A 20271-nucleotide genomic window follows, 5' to 3' on the forward strand; every position below is an offset into this window, starting at 1 on the left:
GCAAACGACGCGATGCAAGTAAGGTTGCAGCTGCTGGAAAATTACAGCAAGTTGCTGTGTCAGTTCGGAGGCTCGTTCGAGTTCTCGGTCGGCTTTTAGCCTATGGCTTTGCACTGGACAGTGCCCCCTTGAGTTATGAAGGTCGTGTTTTTGACCGTTCGTGATTCGGATCATTTTTGAGGTCGTACGAGAATTTACGGTGCGATGTGCCAAATTGACTCTCGAAAGAGCGTTTCACGTTATGGCCTCCATTCACCTAGATTTCGTCCCTCATCATTTTAGGAGCATAAGTTCATAATTTTAAGCATATTTTAATCATGACTATACGTCGATTCAGTGTTGGTTCGGGTTGGTTCGGGTTGGTTCGGAGTCATGATTAAATACGAAGTCGGTAGACGTAATTGTCGCATTTTCAAACTTGATTGCATAGTTGGGTCAAGAAAAATATATTGCATATTTTCATGGCATATTTAGGTTGCAGCGAGCCTGGGTACGATCCAATCCAGTTGGTAAAATGGTACAAGATATTTAATTCAGTCATTTAATTTATTACATGCAAAAATAATAAATGCTTATTTTTGAGATTTATGCGATATTGCTTGTGGTCGATTCACTATCATGGGAATATTATTTTACACGGTCGCCAGTGACCGATCATCTCAATTTGGTACCACGGTCGCCAGTGACCGATCAGTTCAGTTTGGTACCCCGGTTGCCAGTGATCGGACAGTTCAGTTCAGTGCAGAGACCACACGCGTAGACCATAATCTCAACAGAAAATTTTTATCAGTCATTTCAGTGCAGGGCTCCAAGGAGCAAACATTTTTACTATGTTATTTAATTCAGTTATGCACGTAATATAATTGCTCAGTACAAGGTATTTTCAGCATGCCTCATGACACGATATTTTATCCCATGCAAATTTTACTACAGTATTTTCCCGTTATCTACGATATATGCATGCTGAGTCTTTAGGCTCACTAGACTTGATTGTTGTAGGTACCGATGAGGTCAGGGCCGAGGGCGGGGATCAGTGAGCCAGCTTGGGTCGGCAGTAGCGGCACCCGAGGACCTCAGTTCAGCATTTATTATTTTATTCCGCAAACAATTTTTATCAATTGTTGGATATTCTTAAAATGTTATTTCGCAAACAAATATTTTCTTCCGCTGCCATCTTGGATATTAAACTTTGTTTATTAGTTTAATTATGAACGAGGCATTTTAATTATTTAAAAAGAAAATTTTTAGTTTTCCGCAAATATTCAAGTAAATATTTTCGGGCCTTCACACTACATCTCAATCTTAATGAAAGCAAACAATCTCTTTGATTGTTGATATTACAACTCCAGGAGTTTGATCCAAGGATCATTATGTACAAAATGACTTCTTCCAACATCCTCTTCGCAGCAAGCTGTCTTCTGAACATTCTTGCCTCGGCTTCTGGATCAGATTTTACTTTTATTTTTTTTCATTCGAGTTTTATTTAAATGTATACTTAACCTTGTTTACTCCTTGCAGGTATTTATAGTGATATTCAAAGGAGATAAGGATCATTGAGACTGTTCAAATTCAACGGTTTAGATTGAAAAGATTGCCAAGGGTTGTCTGGTGTTTAATATCCATTATTACTGCATTAATTGAGGGGGAACATCTTTATGGCATTTATATTAGAAACTGATTTGTCTTTTCGATAAAACAGTATATCTACCAGAATTTGTTGAAGTGCTGCATTTGTTTCAGCACCTTATCCACTTCCAGTAGATATTATAATAAAACGACAAATCAGTTTCTGTTTTTCCTTTAGCAACCGCCTCGAACAGCCCGCCAATTTTTTTAAAATATTTTGAAATGAGTAGAGTAACTGACACATTTGCCTCTATCTCTACTAACATATTGACACGTGTCCCTATGTTTACTAACGGCTGTACATATCATTTGTTAACTGATAATTTTTGTCTTCATTACGCTTTACGAACTCAGATTATTTCCTTGCCTCTACTGCTTTCTCGCATCTACTGCTAATATACCTCTTTTCTCTCTCAAACTCAGAAATGACCGCAGCTTATACTTTGATTTCTTATCAGGTGAATTTTGCATCTGTTCTCACTATTAAGGATGATAATCTTGTCAAGATGTTCAAATCATTGGAAAAGTCTGGGCTTCGAAAATTTTTGGAATCGCCTGCTGTTATCTACAAGTCTGCTCTTCTAGATTTCTATGCTAAAGCAGAAGTTGTGGAAAGAAAGATTACCTATACACAGAGAGATGCATCAATCTCTATTGATGCTGCACTTCTCGGTTCCACTTTCTTCCTACCGATTTCTGGACTTTCCGAGCTCTCGGACATATCAAAGGAAGACATGTCCATCGCCTTGACAAATTTTTCAGCCACAGTAGAAGAACTTTCACCCTCATGCTTCAAGAAGCTACTGAAAATTGAGTACCAGGTACTCGTTGATATAGTAGCAAAAGCCTTGTTAGTTAAGGCTGGAACCTTTGACAAACTAACAAAAGAAAAGGTTCAATTGATGGTGGCCATCACTTCTGAAAAGAAAGTAGATTGGGGTCATTTTCTGTTTCGTATTATGAAGGATATGATTCTCAGGAAAAGTACTGGATTTGCTGTACAATTCAGTACAATGTTGAAAGATGCTGGTTTTCCTGGAACAGCAGAAGAGGATGGCTCTTCGGTGACCATGACTGATGCTGATAGAGTGCTTGTTTTAAGGCCAAAGCCAACCGTTGGTGAGTTTGTGGCCATTAAGAAGGAGATTGGAGAATCTCAGGCTGAGGGGCAAAAGAAAATTAAACGAAAACGAGTTGTGGTTTTGTCTGATTCTGACAAAACGGAATCTGGAGAATCAGCAGCACCCACTCAGCAAGCTTCACTGCCTCCCACTTCATCAAAGAAGAAGCCATGCACCACCATCCACATCAAGAAAACAACAGCTCTTTATGAACTGGAAAATGTCCCTCTTCGACAAGTTTTTCCAACAGTTGTCTCATCCACCAAAGCCAAACCAATTGAATCAGGGCCTTCACATGCTCAAAGCTTCAGACCAACTTCTGGTGTGGTCATTCGAGAATCATCTACTGGTTCTTCTGCTTTTAAACCAGTAGTCTCTGCCTCTTCTGAAAAAGGGAAAGGTAAGATTACTGAGTTGTCTGAATCACCGGTGGCTCCCTCCTCAATCCAAACAGCAATTGATCTTCATCTGGAAGAAATTGAGATCTCAACCAGAGAAGATATGAAATTCTTTGACGATTGTCTTAAGGTAATAGAAGCTATAAATCGTCGAAATTACATTCTGGAAAAATTCAAACTGCAGAAGATGGGCACTGTTCTGAAAACTTTAAAGTCAAATTTTGACTCTTCTAGTCCTACTGCTTTTCATGACAAGAATGTCATTCAAATTTTGTCGGAGCAGCTGACAATTCTATCTGAACAAATTGCTAATAAGGAAAAGGCCTTTTCTCGGCCACCAAAGTTCAGTATCACTTCTGTCCCCACCTTTTTGAAGAGTCAGACAGTTGAGGAACCGACCAAAGCTTCTTTTGAAGTCAATGTCTCTAGTACTCCTGAACCTGTAGAAGTTCCTACTCAATCATCATCTCTGATCTCTGTTCATGATCTGGCCTCTGTTGATGAGGTAATTGAATCGATTGTGCCGACCCAAAGAGCACAAGATGACTTGCTTCAAGTTATTCCTACTTCTACTGATCCTTCTCCAGAATCTGCAACTGCTGCTGCCAATGCTACTATTATTGCTACTGCTTCCTCATCTCTTCCAGCACTTGAGCATTTTTCAGAAGCTCATCAAGCTGACATGGCAACTTTGTTGCATACTTCACCCTCTGTTGTTGAGCCACAAGCTATATCTGAACCTGCTGCTGACTTGCAGCAACCAGAAGAAAGGCCAACAAAACAGTCTACTACTTCAGAAGGACCTTCTGCTGAACCAGAACCAGCTGTTACGACTCAAGCAGAAGCTGCACATTCTTCTATTCTTTCTTTGTAGTCACCTGAGCGCATTGCCAGAATGGAGGAAATTAAACAACGATTGCAAGCAAGAACTCCTTCCCCAGTTGTGGAACCATTTGATCTAGAATTCCAAATTGATGCTCTACAAAGGGATCTTGTAAATATTTCAGACTTAGTCAAGCGGATATCTTATGAAAATGCCGCAGAAATTCATGACGCTCAGTTCTTCCGAGACCGCATGTCTAAAGAAATACAGAACACGGCGGAATTGATGCATAAAATGTATGCTGAGATCAATGTTTTTCGACGGGCTATCTCAAGAAATTCCAGTCAAATCACGCTTGCTCAATCGGACATACTTACCTGGATCACCGAGCATGATGATATGTTTCGATCAATCTGCACTACCATGGACCTGATGGATGCCAAGATTGATTCTCAATCTCAAACTCTCACTGCTATAAATGATCGAGTTTCTAATCAGGCTCCATATCTGGAGATGCTGACAAATGGCATTCACAACTTATCTGGGCGAATGGTTGAACTACTTGCTAGGGTCATTCCTGATGATGCAAAAAAGGGGGAAGAAGATAGAACTGGAGCAAGTAGCAGCAGACCTCATTCAACTGGAAGGAATCAAAATCCAGATGAAGCTACCTTCAGAGATATTGGAACAAATTAGTTCTCTTTGTGTCCTAATTAACTAATTAATTTTCTCTGGATATAAACTGTTTTGTTTATCTAATCCGTTCTTTTCTCTACTTTACTAACACAGAACATCTAGGTTTTGGCATCATCACAAAGGGGTTAATTGTTAGAATTTAAATTTATTGTGGAGATGCTAAGGAAAAACCAGTAGATGTTGGGTTAGTACAAAACCAGTAGATGTAAACCAGAAGCACTTAGATCGCGCTAAAACCAGTAGCAGCACTTATCAAGTACTGCTTAAACAAATAATTTCTTAGCTAAAACAAGAACTAGAAGGATACAAAATTCGAAATATACACTAACAGAATCTTGCGTATCTCAAAGTCTCTAAATATTACCGTTGATCTATTAACGTGATACTAGAATTTATTGCTTCATTAAATGCCATTAAATGTTATACGATAACATTTAAGACGGTTTACCATTTTTTATATGAACTGAGACTGATTATTTTTAATGTATTTTGCAGGGTCCATTTTAAGCAATAAAGCTGAACCACTGAAAATTTAAAGAGCCGTTCAGATTTTGGAACGTTAAATGGATCCTATATATGGAGATGAAGGATTTTGTCAAGTATATCGGTGTTGAAACAAAAAATCTGAATCAATAATATCATTCGAGCATTGTTAGAACTTTCAGTTATCTAAAAAGCTCAACACTGAAAAAGTAGCACACGCTTCATTGCATACATTTGATCATCAAGATCATATTGTGATAGCTATTCTCAGTTATATCTTCTTAAGCTATTCATTTCACCAACTCATTGATAGAAGAATTTGTAACTGGAAAAGAGTCTTTTCTAGAACTTAAGATCATTCAAGAAGTTGAGTTGTAAAGCTGAGAGTTTCAATAGGCGAAGGGTAAGTCCTGTTGAAGTGGGTGTGTACAACTGCTGTACTGTATTCACCAAAGTCTTTTAGTGATACCTTCTGGAAACAGAAGAAGGAGAGACGTAGAAGATTCATCTTCGAACTTCCAGAAACAAACCTTGTGCTATCTACTGCTTTTCTGCTTTATCATTTTTCACCCACTAACCAACAGATCGTTTTCCGCACATTATCTTGTGATCTGCTGGTCTTTGAACTTGAAAAAGAATTGCTAATATCTCTAACAGTATTTTAGCACATCAAAAGAAGAATTTATTAAGTTTGTCGTTGAGTTTATTCAACCCCCCTTCTAAACTCAACCCGATCCTCAACAAGTGGTATCAGAGCAGAGTTATTCTTGTTCTGAAAAATATTTAACAGACATGGCTCATTTCAGCAAAGTTCCAATGTTGATGCATAACCGTCACTATTATTGCGACGGTTAGCTTGAACCGTCGCTATATAGCGACGGTTTTATGAAAACAGTTGCTTATCATATTAAGCGACATTTTATGTAAATTGTCGCTCTATAGCGACTGTTTTGATAAAACCCGTCGTCTTTAGAATTAAGCGACGGTTGATTGAAAACGATCGCTAACATAGCGACGGTAGAATACAAGACCGTCGCACATGGGCGACGGTTTGTGGAATTGTCGCAATATTAGCGACGGTTGATGAAAAACCGTCGCTAATATAGCGACGATTTTAATAAACCCGTCGCTATTATAGCGATGGGTGTTAGTAAATTGTCGCTAAATTTAATAGGCGATGGTTTTAATAAAAACCTGTCGCTATATAGCGACGGTTTAGCGGTTTAGGAAACACCGTCGCTATAATAGCGACGGTTTTAATAAAATCGTCGCTACGCCTTCCGCTTTTTTGTAGTGAACCGCGCTATCAATGACAGTTGTAAGTTTATCCACTCTCAAATCCAAATCACGTTTTAAAAACTTCACTACTCAATTCTTCAATTCTAAAGCCATCAATCTTTGTTCCTGAAGTAACAATCAATATCTCATCCAATAATCGGACATCATAAATCTTCAATGGCTTATAAAAAAACATGGTCTGAATCTCTTTCAGCCGATACAAGATCATTTTCCACGAACTTAAGAATCTCTTTATTCTTGTTTAATAGTAATTCTTGAACTTCCTTATCAAACCCATTAAAGTAAACATTGATCAACATCGAACTCAAGGCAGATTCTTGAGGCCTAAACAAACCCCACCCAATTCAATGTTGACTATCTTACATTCAAACAACATTTTTATCAAATCTAGAAATGCCTTATCTTCAATTTTCTCGCCCAGTATCAAAAACAACTTATCAATATGGCCAGAACTAAATAATTCACGATCAAATTTAACAATAAATCAGCAACTTGGGTTCACCACCGAATTCTTTAAATACCAAATCGATGTGTGGCGGCCCAAGTTTGCTCGCTTGTCATAGCAAAAGGTTGCAAACCTAAAAACTTATGCATAAACCATAAAACTTGTTTGAACTCTCTCCAAAGTAACTCTTTTATTACACATATATCTAAATAGAACATATTTTTAAATGTTAGTTTTCTAAATATATATATATATATAAAACATTCAAAACAACACTCTATTTTTCCACTTTTTTCTATTATATTTTTATGGAAAAGAATTTCGACAATGAAAATACAAGCTATAAACTTTACACACATTATTGTAGTTCTTCGCAGTGAAATTTGATGGATCTGACTGCTCTAATGGCAGAGTATTTTTGGGAACTTAAAAGCATGAAATATCACTATATCGGTAACTATATCTTTTTCATTATTTATAATATTATATTATTATTTTATTTAATATAACAATTTTCAGTCACACCATAAATTCAACATGTGTTTTTCGATTCGATCACCGGTTCGGTTATGAAGGTGATCCGGTTATGAAAACATTGAAGTATACTTTTCTTTCAAACATCAGTCACAGAAAAATTATGTTTCATTGTTTACGGTTGTTCCGATTAAAAAATCACGCAGTTTCCACACAGTTACGAAAATTGTGCTTCCCAGATGACTACAGGATATTGTTGCACTTCCCCTCCTCATGTTCTCATTCAAGAAATCTTCGTTATATAAGTATTCTATTCAACGTTTCCTTTCCTGTCGCCATTTATACATGGGGCTTGAAGTGGGACTAACCATTTCATATTCACGCAGTTTGCGTTTCTTACCCCTTTTCTGCACCAATGATGCATTAAAATGATTACCCTACAGCGAAACAAGGAAAAAATGAAGCGTATAACGTACTCTCTGAAATATTGATACATGTAACTCTTTCTGCATAGACATATCCGTGTATATTTTCTCTAGATATTTTAACCGTTTTTTTCTAGCCTCTAGCTCTCGATATGAAGAATCTGTCTTCCTGCATGTTGACCGTGTTTCTATACACGATTAAACTAAACTCCTCAACCACAAATTCTAGTCTAACTTCCTCGATGTAGAAGAGAAACAAAAGTAATATGAAGGCATAAAGCCAAGGAGAGACTGAAAAGAAATTTGGAAATCAACCAAAGAAAAACTCATCAAAAGGAAAAGGATTTGTGCAAGGCGGACAGATAACCAACCATTTGATTCGATAAAGTTATGTTCTACAAGAAACAGAAAAGTCATTTTTGGAAAATGCAGCAACGATTGCCAACAAGCAAGAACCTTTAGGGAATATGATAGATAGTAGTTCATGATACAAGAAACGTCAGTTGGGTTTAAATGCTCTAGCACTTGTGCATCAATTCGATTTCTGATGAAGAGACAAATATCACTATATTCAATCAACAAGTGAGGTATTGATAACTTAAAGGGGGTAAAGTATGGGTGGTGAAGAGACAAATGAAAGAGCTGTGAGGACAGGCAGACTAAAGCAAATTATTTCTGATTGTCAAGGAAAATTTGTAGTCCACTTCGTTTTTGCAGTATAGCTTATGGATTGACGGTAATGATATCATTCGGTACTCGGTAATGATCTTAATTGTGGGGAGGCAAGTAAAAACAGGTTATCAATCTGGCAATCCAATTTCGTAGGAGGCAATTGACTAAAAAAAATAGCTTTTAGTACCTCAAAATAACTTTAGGCAAGTCTTTAAAAGCTGATGGGTTCCCTTGTTCTGAAACTTTTTTGCGTACTTCTCTTGCCTCCTCCCTAGAAAGAGAATCAACAGCCAGCCAACATACTTCATGAAACACAAAAATATCTACTAAGCTCAAAATGCTATACTACTGAGCAATATTTGCCCTGCACCATTTTATGCATTAATACTTTGTGTGACCAGTACATTACCACCAAATCACTGTCTTGGATGAAAAAAAAATCTGTCATTTGTAGACACACAAGTGTAAACATGGAATTCAAGTGATTCAAAAAGAAGTTCCAGAGAAGACAGTCTCATTGCCCCTTGGTGTAACGTCACGAAAACCGAAAAGTCCACGAGAACCTCATGATGCAAATTATTAAATTTATTTGGTATTTTATTAAATTCTTTTAAAGCATAAAATGCATGTTTATTTCATTAATTTGTGTTTAATTATTTTTATGCATTTTATACATAATTCATGCATGATAAGATTTAATTCATGAAATTCATGCATTAGGATTTCTAGATACATTTCAAGTTCGAACGAGGATCGGAGACCGGAGAATTTTCAGGAAAAACTATTTTATTTCACGATTTAATTTTGTAAATTAATTTAAAGCATTTTTAAGTGTATTTTTTCGAAAATGGGAAATTTTGGGTATTTTTAACCGCATGATTTTAATTTTTAACGGTATGCAAATTTTATCGAATCGAGAGACTTTTTAATGGTTCGTCTAATATTTTCAAAATCATTTCAACACGACATATTTTTCGAGATTGTATTTGGATGTAATGGGCCAACTTTTAAGCTCGTTGGGCTTAAAACTCTTTTAAGCTTTTAATTAAACAATTTAGGGTCCATTAGCCATTTGATTACTATTTAATTAACACTAAACCATTCTTTAACCTAAACCTAACCCTACCTTTCCCCCCACCAGCCGACACCCACTTGTTCATCATTATTCTCCATCGGTTTCACCATTTTCTGCTGAAGGTTCCATCGGCCAAGATCATTTCTTGAAGAAAAAAATATCTCCGGCAATCGTTCTTCGATCCCCTCGCATCTATAACATCAAGGCACACATTTGTACCATTTTCTTTATTCATCATACACGATATATACATGCTGTTAAGTGAGTATTTGTTTTGTGAAACTCTCGATCCAAGTATGTGCATGGTTAGTTTTGGTTTTTGCATGTATCTTTGCATTCCATGCTTTGAAACTCACGTTTTTCTGAATTCGGTGCAAAGGGATGCGATCCTTGTGTGGTTAAGAGTTTTTGGTGTGTCGAGATGTTTGGCTTGGAGTTTAGTTGAGTGGTTGAACGCTGCTAAGGAGTGGTCAAGTAGAGGGATTTCTGGGAGGGAGGCTCGGTTAGTGCAAATATGGAGGTAGGGGTGGAGTCGATGGCTTGAAGACCGATCCGAGGTCTGAACCAGGTTACATGGGGTCTGAACCGTGGCTGTGGAAAGGTCTGAAGGCTGCTGGTACACCGTGGTATGGTTCAATCACGGGAAGGAGCATGAACCGTGGGTGGCACATTTTAGTGTGGGGCGATCATGAGTGAAAGGGTTGGTGCATGGGGGTGTTTGCGTGGGTTGTTTGCGTCCAGGAGAGAGCTTAGATTAGTCGAGAGGTGATTGGTTGAGGGCAGGTTCGGTGGAGGAGGGTTGGCATGAATTTGGAGAGGTGAGCAAAAGGTAGACGTGGCTTGTGGAGAGAGATTAGTGTCAAATGATGTGCTGGAGTTCCAGCCGTGGGTTTATGAGATTGAGGTGATAATTTTAGGATCTTTTTAAAGTTTGTAAGGTGGGTTCAAAAGTTTGAAAAGATTTAGTTGGGTTTTCGAGTCGATTCGGATTAAAACTTGGACCCCGGTCCAAGTTTTAAAAAAAAGAATCGATTAAGTTATAGTATGGGCTCGAGTTTACGTATAAGAACACTTTTAAAAATATTTTGGGACATTTTAAGGAGTTTGGTAAGATTCGGGTCAATTGTAGAAGTCTAGGGGTGAAACGCTAATTTTCGGGTTTCTAGGGGCAAAATAATCATTTTGCAACCGAGATGAGATTTTTGGTCCTGACAGCGTCCTGAGCACAAATCATGATATTTTAAATGTTCATGCATCACGTTTACGATTTTTACGCTATTATAATAATTATGGTGCAAGCTTGGTTTAAAGGAATTAAGAGAGAAAAAGTGAGAAAGTGAAGAGCACTCTGTCTCCGCCGTGCCGTGTCGTTATTTCGATTGTTTTCTGTCAAAACAAACCAAGGCATGTTTATATCTTCTTTCACTCTTCAATCAAGCCATATTGGTATTTTTAAATATCGCAAGTACATGATTTTAATGCAAGAAGATCGAAATTGTTCATACTTAATGATGTTATTTAATTATATCACGTGAAAAATATTCATTTTGAGATTTATGCGATATTGCTTGTGGTCACTTTACTATCCTGGGATTCTTATTTCATCCGGTCGCCAGTTACCGGTAAGTTCAGTTCTCGGTCGTCAGTTATCGGTCCGATCGTCAGTTACCGATTAGTTTCACCCGGTCGCCAGTTATCGGTCAGTTTCCCCCGGTCGTCAGTTAACGGCCCGGTCGCCAGTTACCGGTCAGTTCAGTTCAGGGACCACTTGCATAGACCATAATCTCACCAAGTAAACTATTACAAGTTATTTCAATACAGGGCTCCAAGGAGCAAACATTTTTACCATGATATTTTTAGTTCAGTTATGCACGTACTATAATTACTATTGAAATGATATTTTACGTTACACCTCATTACAGGATATTTTCACTTGCATGCGACTTTATTAATTATTTAATTGTTATTTACGATATATGCATGCTGAGTCTTTAGACTCACTAGACTTGATTGTTGTAGGTACTGACGAGGTCGGGGCCGAGGGCGGGGATCAGTGAGCTAGCCTGGGTCGGCAGTAGTGGAACCCGAGGACCTCATTTTTAGCATTTATTATTTTCCGAACTCTGTTTTTATCTGTTGATGAATTATTTTAAATTGATATTTTGCAAATATTAATTTCTTTCGCTGCCATTTTGAACATTAACCTTTATTTATCGGTCTATTTTATGAATGAGGCAATTTAATTATTTAAAAAAGAAAATTATAATTTTTCCGCAAATTTTCAAGCACGAATTTCGGGCCTTTACAGTTGGTATCAAAGCCTATTTCTTGTAAAGGGTTGTACTACTACTGACCACGAGAAGCTCATGAAGTCACGTCTTCGGTCTGTAAGTTTTACATTTACGCCTTTTATTTAAAGCATGAAATATTTTATCAGCATGTTTTCATGAAATTTTTTATGTTTAGATTTTAATTATTCAGTATTTTCTTAAATTTAAAGAAATAATGTAATTATGCATTTTGGTTACGTTTGGAATTGTAAATGTCTAAGAATCCAAATATTGGGCTTTAGGAGAAGTTGAAATTGATTTGACTATATTAATTTTTGGTCAACAGTACCGATGTCCTCCTTATGGGTCATAAGTTAATCTTGAAAATTATGAATGCCTTTGGGACTTGGAGAATTTCTAAGAAATTATTGATGGTTCTTGGTTGCTAGTCGAGTGAACTTTTGAGGATTTCATATAAGCAATAGCGATTCGAAGACTACGACAATCGTTAAGATTATAAATGTACAATTTGAGAATTTTAAGTATCTATAAAAATGTAAGATTAATTATGAGAATTTATTTAGGATCCATGCTCTATCTAGTTGGATTTAAGGATTGAATTGCATGAATTAAGAATTTTAAGGACCCGATTGTGATAACTAATAATTTGAGGACCTAAGTACAAAACAAAAAAAATTCTAAGGGACTATTTTCGAATTTACCAAATTTTGGGATTTAATTTTTGAGTTCGAGAATTTAAAAGTTCAATGAGGGAAATATGGAAAATTTTATGGGGACAATAATGCAAATTTCGAAGAGTTGTAGGGCCAAAATGTAAATTTGGAGAAGTGTAAGGGCCAGATTACAATTTTCAAAATTTTTAAGGAGTAAATGCGAACTTTTGAGGAACACTTGGGATTGTAAGAAATGTAAGACGTGTTATGGGAATTAATTTTGGTTTTAATAAACTTAAGGCTATTGAACCTTATGATACCGGAAATCTATAAAATCAAATTGGGAATACTGAGGACTCACGGGTAATTGTTGAATTTCGAGATTTAGGGAAAAATTGGATGATGTTCGAGGAAAGTAAGAATTAATTTTACAATTTTAAGAAATTTGAGAACTTATTTAGTAGTAAGTGGGAATTGAACGGTTTAAAGGATAGGACTTTTCGGTTATTTAGTCTTGAAGGAAATATAGAATATTTAGATATTTGGGTTATAATGTTATAATGAATGGTAACCAAAGACATTGTAGGATGAATCAATCTTAGGCGTGAAAATTTAAACGTTAGATAAATAATGTTGTGACGAATTACGAATTTAAAGTGACGACAATTTAAGGTAAAGTGATAAGTTAGTTAAGTTATAATAGTAGATATTGAGTTAACAATAATTTGAGAAATTAAGTTCGACGTATCATAAGTTTTAATCGTGATCTTAAGAGTTAAAATTATATCTTTGTTGGGGTTAAATCTTTCTAGAAAGTCGGGTATGATGGATAGGTAGGTTACTTGATAGACGCATATAAGAATTGAGGTAGACACCTTACCTTGAGGAATTTTTGTAAGTCATTAAGAAATTTGGGAATAAGGGATTATGTGTGTTGGAATTAGGTTATCTTAGACTACTTGGATTGTGTAAGTTTGAATTTCATATTTATGGGATATTTTTTTCATACGGAAATTTTGGGTGAATTAAAAACAAAAAGAAATTAGTTGTGTTCAACATAAGTTATCAATGAATGAATGTTAAGATTTTTATCGAGTAAGAAATCTAAAAGCTTGTTATGGGGATTCTAGAACTCTATGGGTTATAATTGAAGTTGATTTATTAAAGTTAGTCTAATGCTACCATGAGATAACTTATTAAGTTTTATACGCTAATATTTAATTAAGTAATGAAGATACTTAAGAATGCGACATTTGTTCAATGAGGAAAATCCCGAGTCTTAGGCCTCGACTATATTGTAACTGGAAAGAGAATAGTTTAAGAATGTATTTTATACTAGAAGGGTTTTATTATTAAGGTAGAAGATCGAGATTGTATATTTTGGGTTTTATGGATTATCACTACTCGAATTTAAGATTTGCAATAATTTAATATTTGGGGTGTACTTGTAAATAATTAAGTTATGTAAGTTTGGTGCCGTAAGATAAATATTCGATTCAAGTATCTTAGGCTAATTTTGTTATGTGGTTGAGATAAAGTTTAAATTTTAAGTGTATCACCGAGGATAGAAGTCGATCAGTAAATTTTGAGGCTAAGGTTTCCTAAGTTGAACTGTCTAAATACCAGTGTAATAGGACGCTGGACATTATGGGTGTTGTATAAGAAAAGTAAAGTGCGATAAGTTGGGATATCCATTTATAGTATGATAAATTGCGAGAAAGTCAGAAATTTGAGGACATAGTAGAATAAAACTAAGTCACCATAAGTCTTTTAATGTTGCAATTCGCAATCAAGGATTCAATAGGCAATATAATTAGGATTGAGGAGACATAAGGACGGTTTAACATTTATTTTATCAGAGTAGTGCAGTGGAAGCGTGGATTATTTGGATACTAGAATTAATAATCTAAACTTTTTTATTATAAAGGATAAGCGAATTTCGGGGACGAAATTCAATTTAAGGGGGGAAGATTGTAACGTCCCGAAAACCGAAAAGTCCACGTGAACCACAAGAAGCAAATTATTAAATTTATTTGGTATTTTATTAAATTCCTTTAAAGCATAAAATGCATGTTTATTTCATTAATTTGTGTTTAATTATTTTTATGCATTTTATACATAATTCATGCATGATAAGATTTAATTCATGAAATTCATGCATTAGGATTTCTAGATGCATTTCACGTTCGAACGAGGATCGGAGACCGGAGAATTTTCAGGAAAAACTATTTTATTTCATGATTTATTTTTGTAAATTAATTTAAAGCATTTTTAAGTGTATTTTTCGAAAATGGGAAATTTTGGGTATTTTTACCCGCAGGATTTTAATTTTTAACGGTACGCAAATTTTATCGAATCGGGAGACTTTTAATGGTTCGGCTATTATTTTCAAAATCATTTCAACACAAAATATTTTTCGAGATTGTATTTGGATTTAATGGGCCAAATTTTAAGCTCATTGGGCTTAAAACTCTTTTAAGGTTTTAATTAAACAATTTGTGGCCCATTAGCCATTTGATTACTATTTAATTAACACTAAACCATTCTTTAACCTAAACCTAACCCTACCTTTCCCCCCCACCAGCCGACACCCACTTGTTCATCATTATTCTCCATCGGTTTCACCATTTTCTGCTGAAGGCCGTTCCATCGGCCAAGATCATTTCTTGAAGAAAAAAATATCTCCGGCAATCGTTCTTCGATCCCCTCGCGTCTATAACATCAAGGCACGCATTTGTACAATTTTCTTTATGCATCATACAAGATATATACATGCTGTTATGTGAGTATTTGTTTTGTGAAACTCTCGATCCAAGTATGTGCATGGTTGGTTTTGGTTTTTGCATGTATCTTTGCATTCCATGCTTTGAAACTCACGTTTTTCTGAATTCGGTGCAAAAGGCTGCAATCCTTGTGTGGTTAAGAGTTTCTGGTGTGTCGAGATGTTTGGCTTGGGGTTTAGTTGAGTGGTTGAACACTGCTAAGGAGTGGTCGAGTAGAGGGATTTCTGGGAGAGAGGCTCGGTTAGTGCATATATGGAGGTAGGGGTGGAGTCGATGGCTTGAAGACCGATCCGAGGTCTGAACCAGGTTACATGGGGTCCGAACCGTGGCTGTGCAAAGGTCTGAAGGCTGCTGGTACACCCTGGTATGGTTCAATCACGGGAAGGAGCATGAATCATGGGTGGCTCATTTTAGTGTGGGGCGATCATGAGTGAAACGATTGGTGCATGGGGGTGTGTGCGTGGGTTGTTTGCGTCCAAGAGAGAGCTTAGATTAGTCGAGAGGTGATTGGTTGAGAGCTGGTTCGGTGGAGGAGGGTTGGCATGAATTTCGAGAGGTGAGCAAAGGGTACGTGGTTTGTGGAGAGGGATTAGTGTCAAATGATGTGCTGGAGTTCCAGCCGTGGGTTTATGAGGATGAGGTGATAATTTTAGGATCTTTTTAAAGTTTGTAAGGTGGGTTCAAAAGTTGGAAAAGATTTAGTTGCGTTTCGAGTCGATTCGGATTAAAACCTGGACCCCGGTCCAAGTTTAAAAAAAAACGAATCGATTAAATTATAGTATGGGCTCGAGTTTACGTATAAGAACACTTTTAAAAATGTTTTGGGACATTTTAAGGAGTTTGATAAGATTCGGGTCAATTGTAGAAGTCTTGGGGTGAAAAGCTAATTTCGGGTTTCCAGGGGCAAATCATGATATTTTAAATGTTCATGCATCACGTTTACGATTTTTACGCTATTATAATAATTATGATGCATGCTTGGTTTAAAGGAATTAAGAGAGAAAAAGTGAGAAAGTGAAGAGCACTCCGTCTCCTCCGTGCCGTGTCGTTATTTTGTTTGTTTTCTATCAAAACAAACCAAGGCATGTTTATAACTTCTTTCACTCTTCAATCAAGCCATATATGTATTTTTAAATATCGCAAGTACATGACTTTAATGCAAGAAGATCGAAATTGTTCATATTTAATGATGTTATTTAATTATATCACGAGCAAAATATTCATTTTGAGATTTATGCGATATTGCTTTTGGTCACTTTACTATCCTGGGATTATTATTTCATCCGGTCACCAGTTACTGGTCCGTTCAGTTCTCGGTCGTCAGTTACCGGTCCGGTCGTCAGTTACCGGTTAGTTTCACCCGGTCGCCAGTTACCGGCTCGGTCGCCAATTACCGGTCAGTCCAGTTCAGGGACCACTTGCGTAGACGATAATCTCACTAAGAAAACTATTACAAGTTTTTTTATTACAAGGCTCCAAGGAGCAAACATTTTTACCATGATATTTTTAGTTCAGTTATGCACGTACTATAATTACCATTGAAATGATATTTTACGTTACACCTCATTACAAGATATTTTCACTTGCATGCGACTTTATTATTTATTTACTTGTTATTTACGATATATGCATGTTGAGTCTTTAGACTCACTAAACTTGATTGTTATAGGTACTGATGAGGTCGGGGCCGAGGGCGGGGACCAGTGAGCTAGCTTGAGTCGGCAGTAGTGGAACCCGAGGACCTCATTTTTAGCATTTATTATTTTCCGAACTCAGTTTTTATCTGTTGATGAATTATTTTAAATTGATATTTTGCAAACATTAATTTCTTCCGCTGCCATTTTGAACATTAACCTTTATTTATCGATCTATTTTATGAATGAGGCAATTTAATTATTTAAAAAAGAAAATTATAGATTTTTAAGCAAATTTTCAAGCACGAATTTCGGGCCTTTACACTTGGTCATTGAACTTTTGAAATTGTCCTTAGGATAGTTTTATTTTAATTGCCTAGATTACATATTAGACGTTCTTTCTAAAGCAGAAGGGAATAAAATGACTTTGAAGAAATAAATTAATTGAGCTATCAGAAGCGACCATATCTAATAATGAGAAAAGAATAAACTTTGGTGGTGACATAACTATTATAACATGAAATTGACTACTCTAAAAAATGGGTATGAAAACTATCAAGAATCAGCAGAAAAAGGGCTTGATCACTCACCTGTTGTCGGCATAATAAACATGTTTGGATGATGACTGATTGTCAAGAGAATGCAGCATACCATTAAGTCTTTCAATTTTCTGCATCCAAAAAGTTAAATTTCAGAATAAAGAACCTGCATGACAGCTATCTCGAGAATCCGAGACCCAAAAAACCAGAAACTCTAAAATAAAACCTTTTTTCAGTTTGAAGCTTCTGCAAAATATATCCAATGTCTTGGGTCTTCATCAACATCAGCTCTTCGTTAGTGTAATTATTAGCCTGGCTCCTTTACAAAATCCACATTCAACCGCTAATATTCAAATTACACTCAAATAAATATCCTCAAAAGAGAACAGATAACCTCATAAAAATAAAATTTTCCAGCTTACTCAGGTTTATGGACTCCGCCAACAATTTTTGTTTTAATCATCTTGAAGTAAAATTCATCTGGGTTCCTCAATGCTGCTTTTTCCTTAAGTTTCTGTTATAAACACGCAGAAGCGACTTACCATAAAATAAGAACTCGCCAAATTTCGTTCATAAAATGCTACCAAAACCAACAAGACGCAGGGTAGTAGAAATTACCAGTAAAGTCTGCTCCTTCTGGTGATAGGCTCGTGCATGAATGACATAATCTTTATGTTTTTCGAGCAGCCCAAATTTCCTTCTCAAATGCCTGGTACACACAACAAATCATCAATTGAGTGAACCAGAAATATACGTCAAAATATTTCAAAACGGGCAATAAAAAAATTAAATGCTCCAAAAAATAATCACTCTTACGGCTGAGCGCGCTCCTTGTGAGCTTTTCTTGGAATAGCATTCCTTAAAGACGACATCTTTATGCTAGCAAAAAAACTTCACAGAACTTTAAAATCAGTTTACGCACTTCAGAAAGGCAAAAACCACTACAGAAAACATAAAGGGCTAACAAAAATCTTGAGTTGAAATAATTTAACCGTGAAACAGCGAAGATTATCGGTACAGAAAAAAACAACGAATTTCTTTCGTATTTACACCAAATTCAAAATAATTATTAAGCACAGAAGACTCGCCTGTGGAAAGCGATGAAGGCTTAGGGTTTAAAGGAGACATCAATGCAGAGAATCTTGATTTGATGAAAAGTATTTTATATTGTGGCAAAAAAAAAAATTCTAAATTAACTAAAATTCAATCATGCAAATTGGCTTCCGGATTGAGTGCAAAAACTTATGTGAGACGATATCACGAATCGTATTTTGTGAGATGGATCTCTTATTTGGATCTTCCATGAAAAATATTACTTTTTATGGTAAGAGTATTATTTTTTATTGTTAATATCGGTAGGCTTGACCCGTTTCACAGATAAAGATTCGTGAGACCGTCTCACAAGAGACCTACTCCTGATTGAGTATACAAATACACACACAACACACAAAATTATGATATCACAGAAATAAAGAAAACAAAATCTTGATATTATATTTAAAAATTTAGAAATAATTTTTATATGATTTTCTTATAATTAACTAGAATAATTACTTAAATATGATAGTATTTTATTATTTCAAATTTATGAAATTGTTAGATATGATATCATATTTTAAAAGATTAATTTGGTTTATAAACATAAAGAAATATTTATTAGCATATGATAATTATAGACGAACCAAAAATTTTATAAAAATAGGCTTTGGCGATATTTTTTATTAAAAAAATAAAATATTTTATCATTTGTTTGAGCTTATTTTTGTTACATAAAAATTAGATAATGACATTAAATTTAATTACTTCAGGTCTCTTAATGTTTAATAATACTAATATCAATGTGCATACAATTATTTGATTAGAGTTTCATTAATTTTTAGATTAAACTTTGAAGATTGATATTGAAAATATTAATGATTCTTTTGTTATAGTTTGGAATTATTATTTAGATAATGAAAAGGGTAAGACGACGGTTTTAACGACGGTTTTGCGATCCGTCACCGGAGGCTGCATCGCATTCTAGAAGCGACGGGTTTTCAACTCTCGTCGCTTATAGCGATGGTTCTTTGGAAGAAGACCGTCGCTATTTTTGCGACGGTTTTAAGAAACCGTCGTTAATATTAAGCGACGGTTTATACAAAACCGTCGTTAATATTAACGACGGTTTTAAAAACCCGTCGCTATATTTAGCGACGGTTTCGTAAAATCCGTCGCTCTATTTAGCTTGAACCGTCGCTTTATGAACCGTTGCTTATCAAATTAAGCGACGGTTTATTTAAACTGTCGCTCTATAGCGAGTGTTTTGATAAAACTCGTCGTCTTTAAAATTAAGCGACGGTTGATTGAAACGATCGCTAACATAGCGACGGTAGAATACAAGACCGTCGCACATGGGCGACGGTTTGTGGAATTGTCGCAATATTAGCGACGATTGATGAAAAACCGTCGCTAATATAGCGACGGGTGTTAGTAAATTGTCACTAAATTTAATAGGCGACGGTTTCAATAAAAACCGTTGCTATAATAGCGACGGTTTTTGTAACGATCATGGGCCATTAGGCTGAACCAACAAAGGCCTCGGCCCATACCCACACACCACTACTGGTCATGGGTCGTTAGGATGGTCCAGCATGGGCCTCGGCCCATGCCCATGCACCGCCACTCATAGAATATCCCACTCCTGGAAAGTGGTTTCTTTCGCCTTCCCCAACACTCGAACCCAGGACCTCCAAGCTTAAGTACCTAGATTCCTAAGTGTTGGTACCAATTAAGCTAGTAGATCAACTGGTACCAACACTTAGGAATCTAGGTACTTAAGCCTGGAGGTCCTGGGT

General features: G+C 36.1%; 1 protein-coding gene across 1 annotated transcript in view; it reads right to left on the reverse strand.

Annotated features, from left to right (window-relative positions):
- Positions 1 to 7870: 7870 nt before the first annotated feature.
- LOC140803118 (probable U3 small nucleolar RNA-associated protein 11) overlaps positions 7871 to 20271 on the reverse strand; it is a 92793-nt gene continuing 80392 nt past the window's right edge. The window contains exons 2-7 of the mRNA XM_073158817.1: positions 18056 to 18146; positions 17860 to 17951; positions 17664 to 17756; positions 17489 to 17568; positions 8650 to 8733; positions 7871 to 7959 (exon numbers count right to left, since the gene is read on the reverse strand). Coding sequence (XP_073014918.1) covers positions 8651 to 8733; positions 17489 to 17568; positions 17664 to 17756; positions 17860 to 17951; positions 18056 to 18146 — 439 coding nt within the window. The 3' untranslated portion in view covers positions 7871 to 7959; position 8650. The remainder of the gene's footprint in view (positions 7960 to 8649; positions 8734 to 17488; positions 17569 to 17663; positions 17757 to 17859; positions 17952 to 18055; positions 18147 to 20271) is intronic.

Source organism: Primulina eburnea, chromosome 10 (genome assembly GCF_022965805.1).
Source record: "Primulina eburnea isolate SZY01 chromosome 10, ASM2296580v1, whole genome shotgun sequence".
Lineage (NCBI taxonomy): Eukaryota > Viridiplantae > Streptophyta > Magnoliopsida > Lamiales > Gesneriaceae > Primulina > Primulina eburnea.